This window comes from Anopheles coluzzii, chromosome 3 (assembly GCF_943734685.1).
Source record: "Anopheles coluzzii chromosome 3, AcolN3, whole genome shotgun sequence".
Lineage (NCBI taxonomy): Eukaryota > Metazoa > Arthropoda > Insecta > Diptera > Culicidae > Anopheles > Anopheles coluzzii.
Genome location: NC_064671.1, coordinates 41196364 through 41219001, shown reverse-complemented (window position 1 = coordinate 41219001; position 22638 = coordinate 41196364). Strand labels below are relative to the sequence as shown.

The 22638-nt window shown below is 44.9% G+C and overlaps 1 protein-coding gene across 1 annotated transcript; it reads left to right on the top strand.

Annotated features, from left to right (window-relative positions):
- The first annotated feature begins 3187 nt into the window (after positions 1-3187).
- LOC120959043 (protein Wnt-10a) lies at positions 3188-21466 on the top strand. The gene is made up of 5 exons (XM_040382173.2): positions 3188-5582; positions 11564-11790; positions 19390-19775; positions 19854-20226; positions 20325-21466. The coding sequence occupies exons 1-5, from the start codon at positions 5515-5517 to the stop codon at positions 20510-20512; spliced, it is 1242 nt and encodes a 413-aa protein (XP_040238107.1). The 5' UTR covers positions 3188-5514; the 3' UTR covers positions 20513-21466.
- Positions 21467-22638: the final 1172 nt, after the last annotated feature.

Here is a 22638-nt window from a genome sequence, read left to right as displayed (position 1 = left end):
CCCGCCGTGGGACTGGTGTGTTTGCGAAGGATGGTGTGTGTGTGGGAAACATTGTTTATCCATTGCAAAGCCGTGGCATCGAACGTGAAATCATGATCACCCTTAGCCAGTGCCGTCGGAGAGGGGTAGTTTGTGCAATTATACTCATGTGCACCATGTTTATTGGTTTGGTTTTCCATTGTCGGGACCAAATGTACGATTTCCTGTGTCATTTGTCATCCAAACCAACAAAAAAGTGAAACAAATAAATCCTCAGCCTTGCTGGTCCGCTCTCGTATTTATTTACCGAAAAACTGCATCACATCCATGCAAGCGGTGACAGGGGTTGGCGCGGTTAATCATAATGTAAAACAAATTTTCGTGTCATCGGACAGTGCAGTCTGGGGAGGATGGCATAAAATCATGAGATAAAAAAACGACACACATGTACGGACGCTGGGTATCTGGAACATACTACACACGCACGTGATCGGATGGACATGCTCGTGTGGCGGCCACTGAAGCACATCAAGGGAACCCTTTTTGCGCGGACACACACACATAGAGGACAATGATGCACATTATCCCACGAGAGCGCAGCATGGGTGGTGATGCAGTGTTAATTGCTCGACAAAAGGGGTACAACCGTACGGCACTGTTCCATTGAGCTGAGCGAGAGCGAGCGCGAGAGAGAGAGAGGGGAGAGAGAGGAGGAAAAAACAAACCTAATTGACCCATACCAGTCGTTGCGTCGTGGTGTACAGGATGCATATATCACCTTGTTCCAGAGAGCAGGATTTTTTTCTTTCACTGAGATTTAGGCTGGAATTTAACAGAACGAAAAAAGGGATTGTAGGGAGTTATTGGTAAACTGAAACCCGTTAAATTATTTCACCTCTCATAAATAGTTTTGCATAATTATTTTATCACGAGGAAACACTTGAAACTTCTTCTTCTTCTTTGGCACAACAACCGCTGTCGGTCAAGGCCTGCCTGTACCCACTAGTGAAGTGAGCTTGGCTTTCAGTGACTTATTGTTACCATAGTAGGATAGTCAGTCTTACGTATGGGGGCACGGTCTATTCGGAACTTGAACCCATGACGGGCATGTTGTTACGTCGTACAAGTTGAGGACTGTACCACCAGACCGGACCAGACACTCAAAACACTTATTCAATTTATTCAACCGGCAACGAAATTTGCTTCATGTTGTCAATGATTTTTGTGTTACCTTTTGTTTCTCATTAATGGAATGAAAGATATGCAACTTAATATGTTGTTCAATATTCAACATAAAAAAGTAATTAATATTAATAAGTAATAAGTAACATTTTAACATTTTGTTTAGACGTAAGGTAGTCAAGTTAAAGCAAACTTTCATGTTTTAATTTACTTACTGCAAACTGTACTATCCTTGACATTTGTTTATTTGTTTATTTGTAAATGTTAAGTGATTGGCCATCCTTGGCCTTATCACTGATCTTATAAACTAAACTTATAATAACATAAAGCATCACGGTACAATGTAACATCAGCACAAAATAAATAAGAGTATCACAGCACAGAGTATCACAGCAAGAAAAACAGGTTAACTTAGGAAATTCCAGTCAAAAGAGTCATAATATGCATTAAATCTGATAGCCATCGCAGTCAAAGGTTCATTATCGCTATATGCACGTCTAGTTTGGTCAACTCTTAGTAGCCTAAAGTTTCTTAAAATACGAGCAGGTACGTGGAAATTAACTCTAGCTAAAAGGTCCGGTGAATCTATCTCTCCTAGGATGATTTTTTTTCATGAACAAGATGACATGAGCATTATTTGGTATAAAGTTAGTATCACTTACTGTCGAATGTTTGTTGTACCGGAAACTTAATAGTTATGCCAAAGAGAGCTCACCAAGGCGCATAATTCATAATTCATGCCTTGAATTTCTTATGATAGCACTTCACAATGATAGCACTTCACAAACAGCATGCGTTGCCATGTGAATTGTAGCAACAAAACAAATTTTGCTTAGAATTCCTTGAGTAGGGGTCTAAAATAATTTTCTGTAGGTGTACATAAGACATACAATTATTTGCACATGTTTCCTAGTGAATTTCGTAAAACGGTGAAATTTCTTATTCTTTCACAGATTCATGGGTTGAAATGTACCCTGGAGGAGACCCTCGAGAAATGATCCACTTGAGTTATGATGAATCACAAATACGACGATTTTGATGTTGACAGTTATCGTTTATCTGAAATGCACAGATTTTTTTTATATTTCTCACAACTAACCGGTGACATACACATGGGAGATCTCTTATATTTTAACTCATCGGACCTACGGACAAAGGTAGAAATTCAATGAAATGGAAAGACATTTAGCATTATTTATCACATTTAACTGATTTTACTAACTGCGTTGATCAAATTATATCATTCGTATTTACTTTCATGAATGCTTTGCATACACATATTTCAAGAACACGCTTCTACGTTTGGCAAATCAATCCAGCTTTCAATCAAATATCAATCACAGGATGTATTGTATGTTCCCGTAGCAAGGACTGATTATCCAGCTGCTTGAAAGTGTCCAACAATCTACAGGGCCTGTAGAAAGGCCGGCATGTCTGCGTAGGACGTTACGCCAAGCAGGAGAAGAAGAACCATATACTACATTCTTATTGTTTAGTAGTTTATGGATATCGCCTGCTAATTCCCTGTTTGGCAGTGTAATGAGCAGGCATGTTGGCTTTACTGGAATTTGTTTAATCGTAAAAGGTCGTACTTACATGTATATAATAAAACAAAATATATTAGAATACTACAATAAGAATAACTAAACACCATATTCGTTGAGCAGCAACAAAAACGCTTCTCCAGCTATTTATAATAACATGCATTATAATAGATCCAACATCGTTGTTGTGATTTGTTTTAACATGACCCATAAATTCCCCATTCCACAGAAGCAGCCCCACAACGGCCGCACCCACTTCCTGCACAGCATCCGGTATCATATACGGAAGGTCACAAGTGGCTGGGAAAGGCTTCCCCAAGAAGATTTGCAATTGAATACGCGCAATGCTTTTTATTTCACAATGCTGTGGAGAATGATTTTTTGTTCGTTTCTGCTTCCGGCTCGCACCACAAAAACGGCGCCCAAGAGCGAGAGATATAAAACAGGACCTCCTCTAGCTGTGTCCCTATTGGTGCCGCGAGGAAGAATATGATCGACCCGGTAAAGGGACAATCATACCCCGCAGCATGCGCAGTAGCATAGGGTGCGCATCGCTAACAACATTGTTGTCGCCCTGCGAGAGCTCGCGAGTGCTTGCGTGTGTGTGTGTGTGTCTTTGTATGTATGCCTGTGTGTGGTTCGCGTTTCGCATTGTCCTAGCACTGGGATGTATAATAACATCTCAGCGGAGAACAAACCAGCGCACGAGAGATTGACACTCGCGGACGGGGCGGCAAAGCGGCGGCGGGAGAGGAAACCATGTCAAATCAATGCTGAAAGACACATAAAAATCGGTCGTGTACTGGGCGAGATTTACGCGCTCATTCAGTTGTCGTCCTGCGATTCTGCGGCGTGGAAGCCGCACCTTCCGTTACGGGGCTTTTCACAACGGCGTGTCTGTGTGAGGTTCGCGCGTGCATTTAGCAGCCAGCTGAGTGCTGAACGGAAGCGAGCCGGAGTGCTGCTGAGGCACAGAAAAACGCTGCAAAAAGTGAGCCATCGATTTCTCGAGATCCGTCAATTTGCTAGTGGGTTTGCGACTGCCAAAGAAACCCTCAACCCTTGGGAAAAGCCAATTTAACCCAACCCGACCGCCCGGGCCTTAGTCACCGCGCGCTGTGTCGAGTTTTCGAAATCTCATCAAGCAACTCATCACCGTTCATCTCGACAGTTGGAAACCGGAGCTGGCAAGAGGTGGTGGAAAGTGGTGGCACACAGAGGAGAGAGAAAAAAATCCAATTCCGAATTCCTTAACTATCCCCTCCGCCCAAGCGTTCGCTGCGCCATCGACGTGTTTTTCGAAACGGTTTCGGAACGGGCGAATAAAAACAAAAAAAAAGAAACGGTGCTGCTTGAACGACGGCACACGGATGAACACGTTGCGAACCGCAAACGCTGGTGAGCTCCCGGCCGTGAGCGACATTCCCAGGCGGCACTCAGCTGGCGTGGCGTCGTGCCACACTTTTGCCGTCCGAAGCTCGGAAAGCTCCCCAGCACCGGGCCACGGGACAGATCGCACGAGAAACTAGAGAGAACTAGCGTTTCATTTCGCGCGCGCGCGTATACGCAGGGTTTCAACACGGCGAGGGTAAGCGAAACGCGATCACACGGTACGGTTGTTTGCATTTACGCGCGAACGTGCGGGCGGCCAGCAAGACCAGAAGGCAAAACACATAGTGTACAACGTGGGCAGAGTACAGCGTGTGCTTTTTGGTGTGCCAAAATTTATCAACCAAAGTAGTTACAAGCTATTTAGAGAATTAGTTTGTGTTTGAGTGATGAATTTGAATGTGGAAATTCGTGGTTACTAATAGAGTTGATGTTATTCATCGCATTCGTTTGACTGCATGCATGCTTTAAGTGTGTGACACCAAAACTACGCGCCGAAAAAACGATTCCCTCCAGCAGAGTGTGAAAGAAAGCCATCACCATTAGCGCCATTTGTCTATCTCTGGCAGCCTGCAGAAGAGCCATCGCGAGCGAACCGAGCGAACAGATAAACGGTGGCATTTGAACACAAATCTATCGCATCGAAAGGACCGACCGAATTCAACAATAAAGGAATCCCGGTACGTGTGAGTGCGAGCAGGAGGTTTGGTGCGTGAGTTCCCCGTTGTTGTGGACCGCAAGCGAACGCAAGGGTCGGTTGGCCGGTGGTGCCAAAGAAGCACGTTCGACCAATCGGAAGGACCACGCCGGGCATCAGCCACCAAAACTAAACGCTTGCATCGGTGGTGGTCAACGGCAAGCCACCTTTTACGGTTGCGTTAGGTGATGTTGCGTTGTACCGTCTGGGTCAAACGGGAGGATCCTTTGGGGAAGAGTCCATACGACAGATCGAAGGAATTTTGAAACTACTAAGCTTCAAGCTGGACGAGAAAATGTCCATGCTATAAGTGAGTGCTATTTTTCAACGTACAGTGTCGTGTTCACGTGTGAAAAGCTTCAGTCAGTTGTGTAATCGTATAACCGTGCAGTTTGGTGTGATTTTAAATGCATTTTCAAATAGTGTACGATCTTTACGACTCGTGTGACTTCTGTTGTGAGTGAGCTTTGAGTGCCCCTTATTTCGTTAGCAGATCGCTGAAAACGCACAGTGCTTCGATCCTGCATCGCCAAGTGTCCGCCAAGTGTCCCCATTGGTGCCCAGAGTGGTTGAGATGCGATTGCAAAGTGACTGGTCGATCGGTACTGGCACGCAATGGATTAAGCAAGCGAACGCACTGACACTGAACTGCAGCATACCGTGGTGCGACCTGGATCGGGTGCATCCTTTCGCAAACGTTACGCCACGCAGCCAAGCCAAGCAATGGGGTATTGGGACGAGCGAAGTGTACGAAGACTGCTACTGTGGTTGGTTCTAATTGTGCTAAAGAGGTAAGAGAGTGCCATTGAGTCTGAGAGATGCAATATCATTTGATTTAAGTGGTTCATGAAGTGAAATGCTGAAATAAGTGATGAAATAGCTTAACAGGATTAGTAGTTGATATTCTACATCTTTAAGTCTTTTACTGAGTGATGTTTTATCATGTTTTAATGTCCTTATCTTTAGGTTTTAAATGGTTCATAATTTTGTATTATCCATTCTTGAAAAAAAACTAATACGTTATTATTTAACTATGATGATCCCACAAATTCAGTCCAAATATGTCAAATTTATTCAACAGACAATTTTCAAACCAAATCTCCAATGGAATTTCCAATGAAAAGCGTTAGAGATAAAATTTCTGAGTTTTTTCTAGCTAGTTAATTTGTGTACTACTAAAACTTTTAAAGTTTAGTTTCAATTTCGAAAATAAAAACGATCATAATTTCTAATATTTGAATTTATTTTCAACACTTGTCAAGTGGCGTACCTCATTTGGGCTATGAATACACACGATAGTACGTACAAAGCCTATGTGTAACTGTGTAACATTATTTTTCAGAATTTGTTCCTAGCAGACATAATTTGAAGCATTTTAATAACAACAATAAATAGAAAAATTAAAGATCTTAACAATTGTCGCAAAGTATCTCATTGATTTCTAAAAAATAATACTGGAATAAACGAACTTAATACTAGATCATACGAACATTTAATTTGTTTTAGGTTCTACAGATTTCTTAGGTTGCTAACAGTCAACCAGTCAGTTGAAAATGTGTCATAAAGATCAGTTTAAGTTTTAATATGCATTATAAAAGACATTAAGGAACAATGTGGTTTATTATGAATTATTTCAAAACGACGAAAATAACAAAAAAATATGATAAAATATATTGTAGTTAACAACTTTTATTCGATACATAATTTCTAATGCGCGTATAATTTTTATGCACGTATGACAACTTTAGGCAACCATATTAGTATATTTTTAATATAGTATATGATTTTAGAAAATATTATCCTTTTCCTATATTTTAAAGATGCTAGAACTCAATTCAGTATGTTTTAAACTAAAATAAAATAATATTTGATAAAAAAAAATGGAAAAGCAAATATATTTCTAAACGTACAACACAGTAACCCTATTCCGGGCGTACGTGAGAACAATTTATCGTCATATTGTTGTTGGCATCAGGTTTCTAAATTTGTTTACTATGAAAACAAACATATTTTTCTGCGTTCGATGTCAAATAAACACACGCGCACACAAAAACTTACGCTATTCACTATGACTCTTGCTAGAAGCATGACGAACAACATCGCTCAAAGCGCATTAATCAAGATTTATCAGCCACCAGCTCGGAGCGTTTGCCAAACCGGAGCGCTAAATACAAACATAAAAACAACGAACCACTTCCAAAACTAGTCATACTGGGTGCTGTGTTAAGAGATCCCAAACAGCTTTTTCTATGACTAACCTTTACCGCAATCAACTGTAAATCAACATTATACTGACAATAAAAAAAAACATACACGAGACTATTTCAAAACTAATAAAATACTCGGAGATCGTCAAGCAGCAATGCAATGAAAGAGAATGCTCATCTGCTCTTCTCAGATAGATGAATGGATAGACATGTGACCACTGCACAACGAGGCCACTGAGCTACGGCGTCAGTTTCAAGATGAAAAGTAAACCCTAGATCCGATAAAGCAATGCCTGAAATGAATACAAATTTACGCATTATACGCTCACGTGTTTATTTCTCAAGGATCCAGAATGCTTGCGCCAAAAGCCAAGATGAAACCAACGGCCACGTACTCAATGCTGGCAATGCATTTATCTTGTCAGCAAACTTTGCTCGCGTATGTATTTCGCGCTGCATCCAATGTTGGTCATGCTGAAAAGGGGTGCCAAGAACGCGCCAGGGCGGGATGCGTTCCGTTCCCATAAGATCTACTCGGTGTGATAAGAAGGAAACGAAAAACCATGAAAGATAAATAGGGCGAGAGAGAGAGAAAGAGAGAGAGAGAGAGAGAGAGAGAGAGAGAGCATGAAAGGGATTGAAGAGAGAAGCTTTTCGAGATAAGAAAAAAAGGAAGCACAACGGAACAAAACACTAAACAAACACGACGTAAACAAGCAATTGTGGAATGGAATGGGATACAGGATGTTTCCTGCCCGGGCTGAGAGCGCTGAGACGCAGGGACGCCGTCCGTTGCATTTCCGCAAACTGCCCAAACAAAAAAAAGCGGATTTATATCCGTCAACGTTCCGCATCGTCCACCACCCTAAACCGGAATGGCCGGCGATGATGGGAGACGAGATGTCCCATTCACAAACCGCTTCCGCTGCGTTGCATCATCGTCATCTGCCGGCAGCATTACGATAAGCCAAATCCGTGCGTAGCTTCGACCTCCGGTTTTGCATCGTTTTGTGACATCCCTTCTTCTGTTAGACAATTCGATCGGCCTATACGCTGATACTGATCTGCTAAAATTGGGAAACCGTAAGACAGCGCAAGGACTTGATGAACAAGGATCCAGAGAAAGAGCGAACGGTAGAAGAGGGAAGAGGGGGAGAGTCTGTGTGTATCAAGATCGAGATCACAGATAAGCGCAGTCTCAGCGACAACGAGGGCTGATGACGACTGGCAATGAGTCCGAACTGTTCTGGTTGTTATTTTTTGGCAGTGATCCGAAGGGATTAATGACATCAATCAGGGAGCTGGTAAGATCTACGGCTGGGCTTTGTGGATGTCATTCGATACGGAGGTTATCTTTTTTTCCCAAACCATCCAAGATCGTTGCTCTGGGACCTTCTGTTGACCATTTGGAGTAACCAGTTGGAGGGTGTTCATTTCTAGTGAATCTGAAAGTTTCCAAATCTTTACGAAACAACGACTTCACTGCATCATTCACAAATCTCGAGACACATTTTCATCCTCCACCCCGCCCAGGGAAGGGCGGCGTTAAAAGGTTGCGTGAAAGTGATCACAGAACCGTCCACAGGCACGCACAAAACATCGAGTTGTCCTGCCAGGTTGGCATTCCAAACTTTGGACGCCGACAAATACACCGAACGAGGACAACACATTGCCCAAACGAGCCCCGGACTATTTGAGAAATCTGTTTCACGCTTGTTCCCATGCGTTACAAAATTTGTTCGGCCGAATATTTCGCCCGCGTGGCGTGATTAGGAATGCATCTCGCCCAACCTGGCAACCTTGGGCTGTATTTCCACAAAAGTTCCACGATTTAAATTAATTCTACCCTTTAGTTGTGGGTAAAGTTTTGGTTTTTTACATACAAACAGGCAATAAACTTACATAGTGGCAATTAAAATTTTGCCCTTATCCGTACTTATCCCCAACCAAGAGACACACCGAATGCTCACCTCTCCACTCTAGGACGTTCCCGGACATCGTCGATACCGGCGAGTGCGTTCACTGTACGCTCGATAATTTTCTTATCCTGGCTCCCCGAAAATAGTTGGCATATTTTTAGTACGATCACGGGCAGCAAATGCAGAGCGAGGTAGCCAACCTTCGTTGGCAAGATCGCAAATTAGTATAAGGTTTCATCACCTCCGCCGGTTAGCCACAACCACGGCAGATTCCAGCACTCTCTTTCTCTTCCACCTTCCTTTTGGACGCGGTGCAAGCATACATTCCTTAATGGAGTGATTATTTTCCCCTTGGGTTCCGTATTTAATCGCCGTTCGCCGTACACAACAGGCTGAAGGTAGTGGCATCAAAGGGGAGGGGTGGTGGAAAATCACTGTACCAGCATTCGCTGAAGTCAATGGCTGGTGAGTGTGGCTCCCGCAAACGGTGAAACGAGCCTGTGGAATGCGCTTTGCGTTCGAGTGCGAGATGACTAATTGGTTGCACCCGAGAGGAAACGATCCAACTGCCTATCTCTTACAGTGGGCAGTGTACGGGAAGTGCAATCCACTCCATATGGCCTAGTATTTATGAACCACTCGCCAGTGGGCTAAAGCGTACAGTTGCTGTTCCGAGATATCTTGCATTGCAGTTGTTAATTTCTCAAGTAACTCTTTTCACTAGCGCTCTGTAAGGTATAGTACGCTACCACGTTTCGTCCTGTGATTCACCAGAAAAGCTACAGGAGCTCACTCACCACCAACAGAAGCTTCAGTTGGATTGGACCCCACGAACCTATCCCGAGACGTCTCCAAATCGACCGTACCGTATCTACCGTATGAAGGGCGCAGGAATCCGAAGCATTTAGTTTTATTGGCTTTGCTTTTTTTTATTTCTGTGCATCCCCTTTGCCGATAAGCCTGTCCTCCTCGCCCTTTTCGCCTGATTGTTAGTGAGAAGATGTGCACTGACGCGATTTACCCAAGAAGCAGGGAGCGGGTAGCTGGAGGATTGAAATATCTTTCACAAAGTTCTCACGGCCCCAATCCGTGGACACGGCACTGGAAACAAGCGATGGAAAGCGGGAGTAAGCGGGAGTTGGCGGCTGGATTGGGCCAACAAAGTCGAAGAATCGTTGGTTTCTTCGCTGCGCTGCCCGCGAAGGTTGAATGTCGACATCAATTTAAAGGGCTTCATATTTACCTAACCCTGCGTTACGGTAGGTGTACACCTTCTCGATGGCGGCGTTCTCTGTTGGTGTCTTGTTTTTTTGCTGTTGTTGTTGTTGTTGCAAACATTCTACCCCTTCCGAGGAATCTAGTGCAAAGCGGTAGCAATTATGATGAATGTTTTGTCTGCAGAATGTCAAGCCGGGAAAAGCTGCCAAGTCCTCAGAGCTGTTCCCAGGATCGTTTGGCTGTGAACGAACGGCTCGGACACTGCAGACAGGACGAAAGCGTCGCCTGTGACTGGCCTGTTGTTTTTTTTGTTCTTGTTGCTGCATTTGTGTGCTCAAGCTACACCAATTCTCAGGAGGTTGCGGGACTTGCAGGCAAAAAATGTCTCCATTTCCCAATGGGTGATGGATGAATGTTTAAACGGTCGACATTAATAAGCGATATGAATTTTTGCCTTTATTTTATTGGATTTCTCATGACGGTTTGTCCCAATGCGAAGCAATGTTACCTGCTCCTCTGAAACGGTTAGCTCCAAAACATTCCGTTTGAGTAGCAAATATTCCCGAAAGCAAATATAACCTCCACCGTATGGGTTGCGTTTTTTAACTTCTTCAAACGGAAGATGGAGCGAGTGCAGACAGGTAACACTGATAAACGACAAAAAAAGGATGAATTGGAATTACCAAAGCGAACCCAAAAGATGGACATGATTAACTCATAACTCACCGTTGACACCAATTAGGCTCGGATTAATGTGCACTGCAACGCGATGTTGCATCTCGCCTGTCGCTAATTGATAAAATTAATTCTACCCCACCCCGTCCGTTCGTTGCCGGCCATGGCAAAACCAGATGAGTCGCCAAAAACAGCAGAAAAAGCACCAACCCAACGAAAAACATGCACATAATGCGGTTGCACTTCATTATTAATGGGCATCTTTGCGCCAGTTCAACCAAGCCACGGGTGCAGCGGGTGTTAAGCGTCTGCTTAGGTGCCGAGAATGAGGCTCACAACCAATGAAAAGGTAACGTTATTATGGTTTAGCCTTTGTTGAAAACTACTTGGTGTTCCGTATTTTATCAGAGCCAGGAGAAAAAACAAAGCTCCAAAGTAGAGCACAAATCTGACGACAAACACAAACAGACAAAATGTGACTTCTTGCACGCCTGACTGTCGTACAGGATGCATAATTTATCTGCCACGTATTAATTGGCCTACCATTAAGTTAACGATCGCAAATTAGCAGCCATTTCCCCTTGCTCGGGTCATGATTTGCTGGCAAGATTTCCTTCCGATACCGTGTGCCGTGTGCGTACGGCTGTTATGTCAATATTGCCTTTAATCGGTTCGGTATGTGTTTTGTGTACGACACGTTTACTCACTTTCTACTGTCATGTTTTGTCGTTCCTTTATTTCTCTCTCACACAGGGTTCAAAGTTTGCCGGACGTCCGGGCGACGTGTCGTACTGTGCCGGGGCTGGCCCGGGACCAGCTGGAGCTGTGCTATCGCGCCAGTGACGTTACGGCGGCCGCCATCGAGGGCCTGGAGCTTGGCGTTCGGGAGTGTCAGTACCAGTTCCAATGGCACCGGTGGAACTGCTCATCGCTCAGCACCAAAAGCCGCAATCCACACACATCCAGCATGCTGAAACGAGGTAAGCACCACCAACACCAATCTGCTCATCAGTTTTGTGTATCCCCCCGGAGCAATAGGACTTTTCGGACGCACACGACGCACCTTGGTGCGACTGGGTCACTTGCGTGTTGGCCGTTGTCTAAATCGAAACCGGACGACCCTTTTTAAGCGTGACCAACGAGCTTACGGGTCATAATTTTTTATAATGCTACCTTTTTTCATTCCTTCCTGTCCATCCCGTACCCTTGCTACGGGAAAATCGCGCTCAAAAAACACACGACCAACTGTCTCTCCTAACTGCACGGACCCCATTTTCCTGGCATGTCATCCTCGGCATGGTCGACAAAAGGCAGCCAACTGACATAAAAATTGGAAAGTTTATGGTAAATTAAAGCTTCGCAGCAAAACTGGAAGACGAGAAGGTGTCGCTTTATGCACCGGTCATTTTTTCCAGGCCCCGCCGGTGATGCACCCCTGTGGTGCATTCCGATGGTGCACCCGAGGGTAATGCTCATTAGCATAGTCTTTCTGCCGGGCCGATGACGACACCGGCGAACAATATATGGGACGACCATTCGGTAGTAATACGTTCACTGACGAAGGACTGACGGAACGATGTTCTTGGGTGTTCTGCGACCGATTGTGTTCAGTGCCTCTGCCGGATGACATTAAACGCCTGGAAAGGTGTCGACAAAGATGACAACGAGAGCTCTTTCGAACAAGCAGAGCACACAATGGGTGGGATAGTTGGATGCCTTTTTTTCGGCACTATTGAAACAATGTTATTAAAATCTATATCTTCATCCAGCCAGGCGGTTGGTGGTAGTTTGTTATGCGTTACCATTCCTTCCTACATTGCTGCCTGTTTGCGTGAAGATGTACTAGGTAGCGTAACCTTTGAATTCAATGGTCATTGTGACAAACGGCACATTCTTGCAAAGAACGTCTCAGGAAACACTATCACTTTCTGCGGGACGTCGTGTTGACGTCTCGGCCAATCAGCAGAAGGAGATAGTCTCCACCGTCAACTCGGCTGATTGACTGATGCTCTTTAACCGGGACCAACCTCAACCTACTCTATCCTCTAAAAGTCCATTCAATTGTCAACCGTGTCACCGTGTTGGCCCATCAAGCTGTATGCTCTCACCGACTACCCGAGATTCCTTCCTACCACTGCCAAATGCATCTCATTCAATCGTCAAACCGAGCCAGAAGGCAATCAATCCTTCAACCTAGCCGGCGAACAAAGAACCCGGACTCGTTGACAACTCGGTACAACTTCGTTCGGCGTGTGTTCCGTTCGGGGTGTTCCGTGGCGTTCCGGAGTGACTTTTACCGTGGTGACTTCCTTCACATGGCCTGTGCGAAAGATGGATGGATGGGCCGAACTGAAACATCAAAATCGAAGTATAAATTGATGTAAATTTTGCGTTTCTCAGCGCTCCCTCGGAAGCAAACCACCCACCCGCCTCTATGTAAATGACACATCATCAGTGTCGCGCAGCAGCAATCGGTGAGGCCTTCTCCGAAATCGGGCAAGGCAAATTTGAAACACGCGAAGAACATAATTTGTCATGACATATACATATGTCAAAGTGTAGCCACTGGATATCCGCTGCAGATAAGGCGGAAGGTGAAGGCGAGCCTTGCGCGTTTCGGTCATCATCGTCTCGTCAATCGTGTTTGTCTGTGTGTGTATGGTAGGGACAAGGGTTGTTTATGTTGTCGCGATTCAGCGATTTTCCACTCGTCAACCGGTGACATTTCCCTCAACGGTTCGCCGGCTTTTATGCATGAGCTTTTGCAGTTGGTGGCCACTTTTCTAGTTCGTTTGCATCGCAATCGATCGAAGCGATCGATCAATCCTTGTGGGCTGTACAGTTGCCGAGGTGCGGTCATTCGTCAAACTGATCGGTTTTAACGATCATCGTGTGCCGTGGCAATAAAGTGTATTGAGCTGGTGGCGAAAGGAAAAGGTTACACCGAATGCAGGAAGCAGAGCGTTGCCGTGGTTCGTCTACCGATTGGGTGAATTCGTCACACTGAAGATTCGCTCTCCTGAAACAATGGACGAGAAGGGAGTTTGTTTTTTTTTCAGACCTACGACAAAGGGGAGGACCGTGACGCGAAGGGAAGCGGCGAAGGTACTTATGCGCGTGGGGTTTTCGGGTAACAGGCAGACAGATGGTGGTGAATACATTTGAATGCACTTACCGAGTGCACTTCCTTTGATGTGGATGACGCAACGGGTGCCGGTAATATTTATAACCACGTCAAGCAGCTCTCCAGTGGCTAATACAGCCATCCGTCTCCGTCAGCAGAATTCGTCCCTCGCGGAGGATTCATGTCGATCAATAATTCGAGGATGTAGCCAGGCGGATGATTATGTTCGGTAGAATATTAATTGAGACAACCGGGTTTTAGTGGGTGACGATTTTATTGTGCAGAGTTAGTATGACTATGATGGAGGTTTAAATGGATTTAATTTAACTGAGTATCAAAATCACAAAACCGAATTTTCATGCGTCCCACTGAACCATTATTTTAACTTTCAGTTGTTCATCTGACAAATTTGACAAGTATAGAAATAAACATACATATGTACAAGGGATTATTTGTGTGAATAGTCAACCTACTGTTAACTATTGAATTAATGAGTCTGAAAAACATTGTAGGGTATTAATATTGTACAAAAATGACTATTAAGGTTAGAATCATTTGAGTATTACAATATGTTTTCGTAGATTTTTAATCTATTTTTTTATTGTAAGGTTGTGTTGTGGGTTGTTGATTTAAAATGAATTCAAAATCCCTAATCGAAATCGGTTTATTATAGCATTGAAAAGTAAATGGCGTTAAACATAAAATTCAATTTAATCTCTTCAAATTCAATCTTTTTTTAAATTTGTTTGAGGTTGTGAGAGGTAAAAATAAATGACACTGCTTAGTGTTTGCAATTCACGATCATAACCTGAGGTATTTGTGCGACTTAGCAGGTAGAAGTTAGGTAGTCGATTAAAAAATAAATAGTAAAAGTGTAGAATACAGATGTTGATAGAATATAAATAAGTATACAATCTATAAATAAATCTGTAGCTGACGGCGGTCGAAGAAATGTTGAAATGTGTGAAATAGTATAAACATAATTGGTAAAAGTTCATACCAATTATTCAAATGAAAAGCAATCAAAACAACGCCATTTTGCATCATCGTGGCACAATTGAAGCAATTTGAACGCAAGTAATTCCGCACACTGTTTGTTTTTCACCACTCGGGCTTCTGCATAGCGGCCTACCAGTCTGCCAACAAACATTCAGGAATGTAGACACTGCCCGATACCCTGAAGCTGCAACCAAATTCAAACCTGTACTAATGCGGCCCAGGTGCCACTGAACCGACCGAATCGATTTAATTGAAACGCTTCCGGTGGTCTTTCGCAATATTCGTTCAGTTCTCTCCCTCTTTCCCTTCACCCAACCTGCCCACTCCAATTACTAGCTGGCACACGCACTGCACGAGAGCGCAAAGCAAAACAAAAAAAAAATGGAGAAAAAAACAACCCCGCTTAATGCGCTCTAAGCGGAATCATTAAATTCAATAATAATTTTGCTTGATTGACTTCCAGCGCCAAAAGCTCGCAACCAATCGCGGGCGGGCGAGCGTGTGCGCCGGTTTTCGTCCGTATTTTGCAGACCCTCCGATTACCGTTAGCCGGTGGGTAGGGTGAGTGGGAGCGTTGGCGATCCTCTCACACCCACCCACTAATGATGGGTCCACAGTCCTTGTGGGGCTGCAATGGCTAGCGTTGGCATATTGGCAATGTAAGGCAAACAGAAAGAAGAAAGGGGGATAAAAACTGCACACTCCGCGATTCAATTTCCCGCGATATGATCGATTATTTTTACATTTTCACCCCGAGGCTTGGATGGCGTTGGGTGTTGGGTGTAGGGTGTAAAGTAAAGCAACGAGAAAGCGCGATCGGTTCCAACCCCGATCGGTCGTTCTGATGTTTCGCTGAACCGTGCACAGATCAACATCGTTTGGGAGGCATTGATGGAGCCGTTCACACATTGACCCGCAAGCAGGGAATTGGCCGGGCAATCAGGGCCAGCGTATCGATCAGCCCGAGCTGATCGCACGACCCGGTGCACATAATGATCGACGCTGGCAGCGAAACACGAGGCGACACGCTGTTTGCTCAAGCCAAATGACGCAATTTGATGTAGCGAATACGATACGGGGCAGCTAGTACGAGGCCCTTGGACACATGGACACATGGACGTAAGTGGACATGAGTTATTGAAAGTAAATACAGTATTAGGATATGTATTATTAGCGATAATGAATAGGCATTGCGATGGGAGGGTCGGGTTCCATGTGCGAGATAATATTAGATCCATTTTGTTTTCCACCGCACTCACGGGTGATAATCAAACGTTTGCGGCAGTAGCTTGCCCATATGTCCTGGGTTGTTTTAATGTACAAACAAATCATTCGCTATTTGACTGCTAGAATCAACTGCGAAATTGGCCTTCGATGTAATCACTTCTCTGCCAGCATCGTACGCTCGTACAATCCGTTCAGTGTGAAGAATGTGTCTCCGGACTGCATATGCAACTTATCCGGCATGAAGGCAGCAACGGAGCAGCAAACAGCATCACATCATCTTGGCTGGGCCGGCAAGCTTATCAATTGGAAGCATTTTCATTGCTCATTGTCAACACTCGTGCGATGGTAAATTGCGATGCTGCTGTCAGTATCCGTTCCCGCCGCTCTGTCCCGATCTGCGTTATTCGTGCACAGGAATCTTGCGCTACTTGTTACGGTTGAAGCTCTCCAGGACGACTTTCGATTTAGAAGATTGAACGTTCACGGTGGACACATATATGTATGTGTCTGCCAGGTAAAAGAGACAAGCCAGTGGGACAGACACGACGACATCGTTCCTTTGCGTGATTGTGCCTTTCAAGCTACCTCCTTTTTTTTGTTTAAAAATGACTGTGGCCCCAGCCCGTTAACAAAGCAAATAAATTCACCCAACTACACGATCAGATCAAATCAAATCAGATATTTTCCTCACAATATGTGCGGCTTCCGCCATGTCCCGGTCGAAGCATTTATGTTCCCGGTAGAAGAATGTTCTCGGGCGAAGGGAAGGGCTTTCATGCTTCGGGGCGAACGGACATCGAGAGTGCTTTATTTATGCGCACTGCGGCCGCATATTCAAAACCGGGGCTCATACACACACACATACATAAAACTGACATTTATTTACCGATGAGGGACCGTAATACGAATAGTTGCGGTTGCTGGTTATGTGCGCTTGGTTGAAATGCTGCTGCATTGTGTCCGAGATGATGCCTCCCCACAGTTGGACGGCAAATCGGAGCAACTTTATCATACAATGTGCCACCAAGCTTTGCCACAAAGCTGCTGAGGTGGGGCGATATCCCAAGACGATTGACACTTTGCCGCCCACTAACGACAAGGCGCGCGGCAATCGTGAAGTGTTGAGTATGTATGTGATATTAATTTGATTGACCGAGTCCTAGCGTCAGCCGCACGTTTCTTCAATCGATTCTTGCTGGGTGGAGTCGCGCGTCTTCCACGCTATCTATTTGCGCTGGTTGATTTGATCAGCCCAACCTTGTGTGTGGTTCGTGGTGCAATTTTCCACAAAACCACTAACCGTTCTGGGACGTTCGAGATAGGTAAACCTTTGAAAGCGAACACACGAAAAGAAATACAACCGTGAACAACGAACCGTGGAGATGGCAAGGCAGACGACCGTGCAAATTCCCTGCTCCTATCAACTTCAGCCCGGGTGGCAGGTTGTAATAAATAATTCAAAAATCACCAGCCAACATCGACCGCGCGTCCTTGCGATCACAGCACAAACCCTCTCTTGAAGTCTCCCTTCTCGTGCCCCCGGTCACAGGGGCACTTTTCAATTTAATTTCCATACAAATGAAATAAAATTTATTGGCTGATTGTTTTCGGATTTCAAACCACTGCCTCTGCCTGCGCAGCACGGGGCGGAAAGCGATCGGTACGCTTGGGGAGCGCGTTCGCAAGCGTCATGCGACATCTTGTCTGTCTGTCGTGCCCGTAGCTGCCAATTCTTCGGCCGCCGAGTAGTTTCCGTTTTGCGATCCATCGAAGAAACCATGGCTCTCGTTCGTATTTTCGGAGGAGGGTAAGTGACGCTCAGCTTGAGAAAAGCTAAAAGTGTGGATGGGGGAAAGTGTTTGGTGTATGGTGGATGCACGAGGATGAATTTAAACGTCCATCCAGTTCGGTGTTCGGTGCGCGGCGTTGGGAAACGGATCCCGCCTGGGAAGGATCGCGTATGAGATCGGGCTTACGGGTGGAACGGCTCTAAATCGCGACCAAACGAAGCTTGTGTCAGGAATGAATGGCAAGACGGAGAGCTAAATCAAACCTTCCATGTTGCAGCCGGAGGCTGGTTAACGAGCGCTTTGAATTTTCGGTGCAAGAGTCATACGAAGCGTGTATCAAAGATTGAACCAAAATCTATAAAAAAAAACAAAGTGATTGATTTTTGGAGTTATTCCGATCGGCTCTATTTTTGAGCAATTTCAAAATTTTTGTATTAGAACATTTAAAAGATTATCGAAAAGGAATACAAACATCTAAAATTTAAACAATTCTAAACAAAAGTTTCATTTTATTCCTTGCCATAGTCATTGGGAATCTTCTATGACCGTGTAGAATAAATATTAGGAGTAGAGAGTAGACAATTTTCATCCAACCGATTAGAGTTCAGTACTTTCATCTGACTATCATGTTTCCAGTGAAAGGAATACCCTCGATTGCCTAAATTACATTATTAGATTTCTTGAATAACGACCTTTGTAAGGCTTTCAAATGGTTGCTGATATGTAATGATTGAATTTTACATATTTAATGTTAATCAATCTTTGATCCTAGCAACAGTATAAACAACAAGATGATAGTCGAATAAACGTTGTCAACATTTATTCAGCAAATTGTTACCGATAGCTTGATATAATGTTTAAATATTAGCTTAAGCAGCATCGCTAGTTTTCTAGTAGTCGAGAAGCTGTTCATCATAAACAAAAGACTTTGAAAATAAAGAATGGATACATCCAGAATTAAACATTGATCAACTTTGACAATTTATAAATCTCACAAGAGATTCTACTTACACTCAAACTGATGTCTAAATGGTATCGTAGTTATATGGTATTATTATTGATACCCTGATTTAATGTCTACTATCTTCATTTACTCAAGTATATTAACAAATTGATTTCTTGAGCAATGTGTAAGCTGTTTCCAAACAGGACGTCATGAATAAAGGGGTAGTTATTAAACAAACATGAAAAGAACAATAATATGTAGATAACATTACAGATGAAAGTTACTTTAATTTGTATTTGATTTTGTTCATTATATTATTTAAAAACCCTTGAAATCCTGTGGTGGAATTTTGACACATAATGTTGGAATGTAATAATAAAATCAATCAAGTCAATTTTGTTTCTTCCGATATTAAGCCTTTGTGACAAATACACTGTAAATTTGATTCAGTTTCCTCATCATTTTGTTCCATTCATGATCTTCATCTCCACAGGCTATCGAGAGAGTGCTTTTGCGTATGCGATCGCAGCCGCGGGTGTGACGCACAGTGTGGCCCGTGCCTGCGCCCAGGGCCGGCTGATCTCGTGCGGCTGTGACCCGTCCGTCAACCGGAGGGGCATGTCCAAGTCCCTGCGCGAAAGCTTAGAAAAGGAGAAGCTCCGCTTCCTGGACGCTATCGCGGAAAGCAATAGCGTGTTCGAGGAGGGTGACAGCTTGCGCAAGCTGAAGGCGAAACAGGCGAGCCGGTGGAAGTGGGGCGGCTGCTCGCACAATATGGCGTTCGGGGTGGAATTTTCCGAGCTGTTTCTGGACTCGCGCGAAAAGGGAGCAGACATACAGTCCCAGATAAACCTGCACAACAACCGGGCCGGACGGAGGGTAAGTTGAAATGACACCACCTCACCCCCGTGAGCTAAGAAAACGAACCTATAGAACGAACGAACCCATTCTCTACAGGCCGTCTCCAACAACATGCAGGTACGGTGCAAATGCCACGGCATGTCCGGCAGCTGCCAGCTAAAGACGTGCTGGAAGTCGGCGCCCGACTTTCGCGTGGTCGGCCGCGTCCTGAAGCAGCAGTACCGCCGGGCGATACTCGTCGACCAGTCCAACCTTGGCAACGGGCCGCCGATGATCGTCTACCGCAAGCCAAAGAAGCGCAAGCACGTGCCGAATCTGCGCCCACCGCGGAGGCAACCGCGCGAGCAGCAGCTCGCGCCGGTCGGCAATCGGCTCGGTGGCCCCACCAACCGGAAGCTGGAGAATGCGCTCTTCTACTACCAAAGATCACCGAACTTTTGCGAGCGCGATCAGATCTCCGACATACCGGGTAAGTCGCGCACAGCAGGACTTTCGCTTTCGACCTTTTGTTTTGACTTTCATGTGCACGCACGCACATTTTACCTTTCCTCGCTCCCGCCGAAACAGGTACCATCGGACGGCGCTGCAATCGGACGAGCAGTGGGAGCGAAGGTTGCGCCTCGATGTGTTGCGGCCGGGGCTATAATCTGATCCGCGAAAAGCGCATCGATCGGTGCAACTGTAAGTTTCACTGGTGCTGCTTCGTGGAATGTGACGATTGTGAAATCGAGGAGTGGATTAGCGTGTGCAACTGAGCGATGCTGCTCACGTTCGGTGGCTCACCGGTTCGATTGTTTCCCGCTAGGGGCCCACCGGCGGAAGGACGCGGAGGACGGTCGGAGGCAAACTAATTAAAAACACTCCGCTTGCTTGCTCCGCTCCCAGAACTGAAACATCTGACCAAGGAGCGAGGGCAGCCAGAGGCGGGGGAAGCGTTCGGAAGCGTGATGTAGTGGACACAACTAAGCAGTATTACGGCATGTACGAGAAGTTGCCCCATCGGATGGTGTAAAATCCAGTTAGGCTAGGACCGTTTCTGTACAAATACAGTGTACCATTTTTTTGTTTGTTTGTTTACGTGTGTGTTAAGTGGCAATCGTTAGGCGAGCCTTCAATGTAATCCTTGCTCTCTCTTTCTCTCTAAACCAATACTAGCCATCTCGCTCACTCGCTGTACTTTTCTTTCCCACATCCCCCTTTGAACAGTGATTTCAATTGTAGCCGCTAAGGACCGTGTTATTTATTCGAATGTGCGTTTTGCGTTTAAATTAATTCTAACCCAGTAAGAGCTATTACACACCCCTTAGTGTCATAATGTACCGCACGCGAGACAGTCGAGTTCTGCCTGTCCGTGGTGGAACACGTCATCGCGCACAACATTATGCCGTTACATGGACAGACTGCGCTGGTGCCATCGACGGGGCGGAATTGATTGCAGGGAGATTGGCGCTGGAACGCGTATAGAAACACGTGGAAGCGTAGAACGACAAGAGGTGTAGTGAAACCAGCTTTAGCGAGGCGACAAGTAAATGTAGCGAATCGATTCGTGATAATAAATTATGTCAGTCAATACAGGTAATATTTGGAATTGATTTTTTTAATGGAGACAGACTAAACATTTGTTTGAGATGGATCGATCGATCATAATTATGGTGATGTTGTTAATAAATATTAAGGCATAAAACCCAAGACGCCATTGAGTGCGAGCGATAAAACATCTGCCATAAAGCAACGTACGTATGTGCGAATAAAAGCTCATAATGCTAGCTGAAGTCCGACATTTTGATCCTTTTCTCCCCAAACAATGCGACATAACGCAGCGAAAGGATCCCATTGAGCTGATATTTCGTGGGTTAAAGTTCAGCCAATAGGTGCGCCTTATGACTTGCAGCGATCCGTATCGATTCGTCGAAGAGCCGTCTTAACCGTGAAAGCATATACACTCCTAGGACTCTTTCCTTTCTTTTCATAGTTCCATTCAAAAATATCCGAAAACCAACAACTGTATCAATCCACACGGAATACAGGCGAACGCCAAAATGGACGACCATTCAGCGCAGCGATCGCACTTTGAAGTGATTGTATCAGAGGAAAGCAAAAAGAGCGCAAAAAACATGCAATACGGGATAATTACTTCTTCAGCTCATCACTATCATCATCATTGTTGGGCGCTCTGTTTTGCACTGAGTAGGCAGCTTTATGTCCCATTGATAAATCTCTTAATACTGCTGCAATGGCACTGCTGTACCCGGTTTAGCGGAAATGCAAGATCATCATGCGCCCTTCATAAGAATTCCCTCGGGGGAAAACTCTCGCCTAGGATCCGACGGCCGCCTGGCCCTTTTAATCATTGCTCGGCGTTTCGGTCGGAAAAAGGACCAACTGGAGGATTACAACAAGAAGACTGCAGGAGAATGATAGCTTCTTTGTTTATTTTCAGCACACACCTTACAGCGAGCCGGGACTTTGATCTTTGCCGTTCGGAGGGCCCTTGGATGAACAAGGACACGTAATAATGGCACGCGGGTGAAATTCACTACAGTTCCGAAGTCACGCCGTACCCGACCGGTGCGGATCATTCACCAGCAAAAACCCTGGGATGCAATTGTGTTTTTGCTGCGGGCCTAATCTGATCATCGAATTATGCGGCTGAGTGGTTTTGAAGCATTTAAGGGCTATTAGGAGGGCGAGTGGTTGTATGTTGTTCTTTCTTTGCTCATCAAAAGTTAACAGAACGCTGATGCGAGATAGCCGCCCAGGAACGATTATGTGGCTCAGTTTAAGCTTTACTGTCTTTCTTTGTGATTTGACCGATTTGAGAATAGCAAAAAAAAGATGATACAAAATCAGATTATGTAGCTGGACGTTTAGAAAAAAAGCT